The sequence below is a fragment of the Bidens hawaiensis genome, unplaced genomic scaffold, assembly GCF_021521415.1.
Source record: "Bidens hawaiensis isolate Kalapana, Puna unplaced genomic scaffold, B.hawaiensis_p1.1 tig00028780_1, whole genome shotgun sequence".
Lineage (NCBI taxonomy): Eukaryota > Viridiplantae > Streptophyta > Magnoliopsida > Asterales > Asteraceae > Bidens > Bidens hawaiensis.
Window position 1 is genome coordinate 201,967 of NW_027494719.1, and position 3,398 is coordinate 205,364.

Below are 3,398 nucleotides of genomic sequence, written 5' to 3' on the forward strand. Positions count from 1 at the left end.
TCAATATGGTTTATAAAATAATAACATGCAATTTAAAAGTACATGTCTTAACAGCCTACGAATAAGGGTGTTTCATGGTATCGACGTTTCGAGAGACATGTATCGAAATAAAGTGGGTGCCCCGAAACACTCATATTGTTCGTACGTTGTTTAATTCATATGTAACAAATTATGTACTTTTAAATTGCGCGTTACCATATTAGCTATTATTTTGTATCTTTTTAGTAATTTTTTTTAAATGTCTATATAAGTCAAATAGGGGGCAATATGAGTCATGAAACCTATACATCTTGAATAGGGGCTATACGAGACACTGAAACAGAACCTGACAATACCCGACACAAACTGACAAAATTTACGACTCGTATAGTCTGTATACGAGTCGTATAGGCTTTACATGGTGTCCATATACTAATCTGGTATAGGCATAACACGATGTTAATTAAAACTTAGAGATCTTATAATCTCAAATTTGAAACCTGACTAATAGAGTTTTTCATAGTGACAAAGTGTTTATGGATAAGTAAAACATGAAATATCAAAATATGAATAGTTAAGACCTCGGCTTAAAAAAAAAAACCATTCATGTATTGGGAGTCGTTATCAATATTGTTAAAAGGAAAAAAAAAGAAAAAGAAAGAAAGTTTGATAACAAGATTTTTATTGTTGGAGCCGACGTCCAGACGCGTAATGTACAACGATATCCATGATTTAATTTTAATAATCCCATCATGATGATCAGGTCTACGGAAGGAATAATCAATGAAATGCTTTCGTAATCTCATCTGACATTCATTATTATATATTCATATGTAATGTTGGTTGATCAAAAAGAGAGAGAAGAAGGAATAATAATAATAATAATATAGATGATAATGGAGAAGACGGTGTTGGAGGATATTATCCGGAGGCTGTTGGAAGGAAAAGGCGGGAAGCAGGTGCAGCTGTCGGAGTCAGAGATCCGTAAGCTCTGCATCAACGCCAGACAAATCTTCCTCTCGCAGCCCAATCTCCTTCATATAAATGCTCCTATTAGGATTTGTGGTATTCAATTCAATTCTTCTGTTGCTGATTATTATTATTATTATTAATATCTTCTTCTAATTCTTTGCAAAGGTGATATACACGGACAATATCAAGATCTGTTAAGACTCTTTGAATACGGCGGTTATCCTCCCTCTGCAAACTACCTCTTTCTTGGTGACTATGTCGATCGAGGCAAGCACAGTTTAGAAACAATATGTCTGTTACTCGCTTACAAGATAAGGTATCCTGATCAGATATTCCTCTTGAGAGGAAACCACGAAGATCCCAAGATCAACCGCGTTTATGGATTCTATGACGAATGTAAAAGGCGATTTAACATCCGTCTTTGGAAGATATTCACCGAATGCTTTAACTGCTTGCCTATTGCTGCTTTGGTTGATGACAAGATTCTTTGCATGCACGGTGGACTTTCACCCGACCTTGAAAATTTGAGTCAAATTGAGGAAATTGAAAGGCCTACTGAAATCCCAGATAACGGCCTTTTGTGTGATCTTTTGTGGTCTGATCCTACTCACTCAACCGAGGGGTGGGCGGATAGCGATCGGGGTGTTTCGTGTACGTTTGGAGCCGATATAGTTTATGACTTTCTTAGGAAGAATGGTTTGGATCTTATTTGCAGAGGTCACCAGGTAAACATTCTCATTTAATGTGTGTTCGTTTATTTAACAAACGAACGAATATGAACACATGTCATGTTCGTTGGTTTACATTCATTGTTGTTTGTTAGTTTACGCTCATTATGTTTTTTTAAGTTTGTTCATTTATGTGTTCGTTTAATTTGTTAGGCCCATTACAATTTAGTCTGTTCTATTAAATTAAAATATCACCTGTTACAATTTAGTCTAGTTTTATTAAGTTTAGGCTCAACAGATCACAATTTACTTTTAATTTGTGTTTGCTTATTTATATTTGTTCAGGTATATTCATTTGTTTATGTTTCTTTACTTATGTGAACCGTACATTTATACTATTAACGAATGAACATGAAGACGTTTATTTTCTTAACGAACAAGGAAACTTTGATTGTCTAACTGTTCGTGTCCGATCGTTTGTTTGGTTAAATTTTAAACGAACAATCCTGAACAGTTAAATGAACAGGGTTTTCTTGTTCATGTTCGCTTATTAAGAAAATGAATGCATTCGTTTATGGCTGACGGTTCGTTCATTAACAATATAAATGAACAGCTGACAAATGTACACGAACAAACATAACTGAGCTAAAACCTATTAAAGATAAATGTTAACAACAATGTCTTGGGTCTAAAAAGTTAATAGAATAAGACTAAATTGCATTGAGCTTATAAACTTTAAATGACTAGATTAACGATTAAAATTAAATGAACAAATACAGTTGAATTCAAATGAATGAACCTTAACGAACCAAATTGTTTGTTCATGTTCGTTTGTTTATTAAAGCTTTGTTTTCAGTAGGATCGGTTTTGCTATTTAAAAGGGTGTTACGGTGCAGCTTGCTGTCCATTTACCTACCACTTTATTGTAATTGTTTGGATGGTAAATACTAATATGACATTTTTTATTAAATAAACGAACTTCCTGCCTAAGAGTTCACTAAACGCTCCGTTTGTTTACAAGCCTACGATTTTGGTTATTTGATATTATCATGTAATATGTAATCATTTATAAATGGAAACAAAAATGAAGTATGTTGTTTTATAATTGCAGGTAGTGGAAGATGGGTATGAGTTTTTTGCTCAAAGAAGACTTGTTACAATATTTTCAGCTCCAAACTATGGTGGAGAGTTTGATAACGCGGGTGCATTATTGAGCGTTGATGAATCGTTAATGTGTTCTTTCGAGATCTTAAAACCACTTGATAATCTGCAAAAACCGGGCACTTCTAAGGGCCCTCTTAAAAAGGTAAACTTGGCCATTTTATCTTAGTCTCTTGAAGCGAAGCTCGTTTTTCTTTTCTTATACTTGTAACGGGCAACCTATTCATTTTTATTGTTGTTGTTGTTGCTTTTTCAACAGCCATCCAGGACGTGATGGAGTTTGTGGTTATTAGAATAAGTTAGTTTGGTAATTGTTGGATCCTAAAGAAGGGTTACATCTTGGGTTCGTGTTTAGGAGGATCAAAGTATGGCCTGGCCCGACTCGTACGATCAGCAGTCTATGTTAAAGTATCTTGTGTGGAGAAACTGAGATTTTCTGGTCTAGTTGTAATCAAACACCCTTTTTAGTTTAGGTTTTGGTATTAACAAACAAGTGAGTAGATGATATCGGTTATGGTTTTCAGTTTTTTTTTTTTTATTTGAGATCAGGATGTTTGATTTTTTCCGGTTGATGATCCATTGGCTTGAATCCCATCTGCTTGAAGGATTCTGTTTTAT

The 3,398-nt window shown here is 34.4% G+C and overlaps 1 protein-coding gene across 1 annotated transcript; it reads left to right on the forward strand.

Moving 5' to 3' along the window:
• The first annotated feature begins 854 nt into the window (after nucleotides 1-854).
• LOC143577718 (serine/threonine-protein phosphatase PP1 isozyme 9-like) lies at nucleotides 855-3,160 on the forward strand. Its single transcript, XM_077061476.1, has 4 exons — nucleotides 855-1,044; nucleotides 1,117-1,676; nucleotides 2,731-2,925; nucleotides 3,040-3,160. Exons 1-4 carry the CDS (start codon nucleotides 870-872, stop codon nucleotides 3,052-3,054), a joined length of 945 nt encoding a protein of 314 aa, XP_076917591.1. The 5' UTR covers nucleotides 855-869; the 3' UTR covers nucleotides 3,055-3,160.
• Nucleotides 3,161-3,398: the final 238 nt, after the last annotated feature.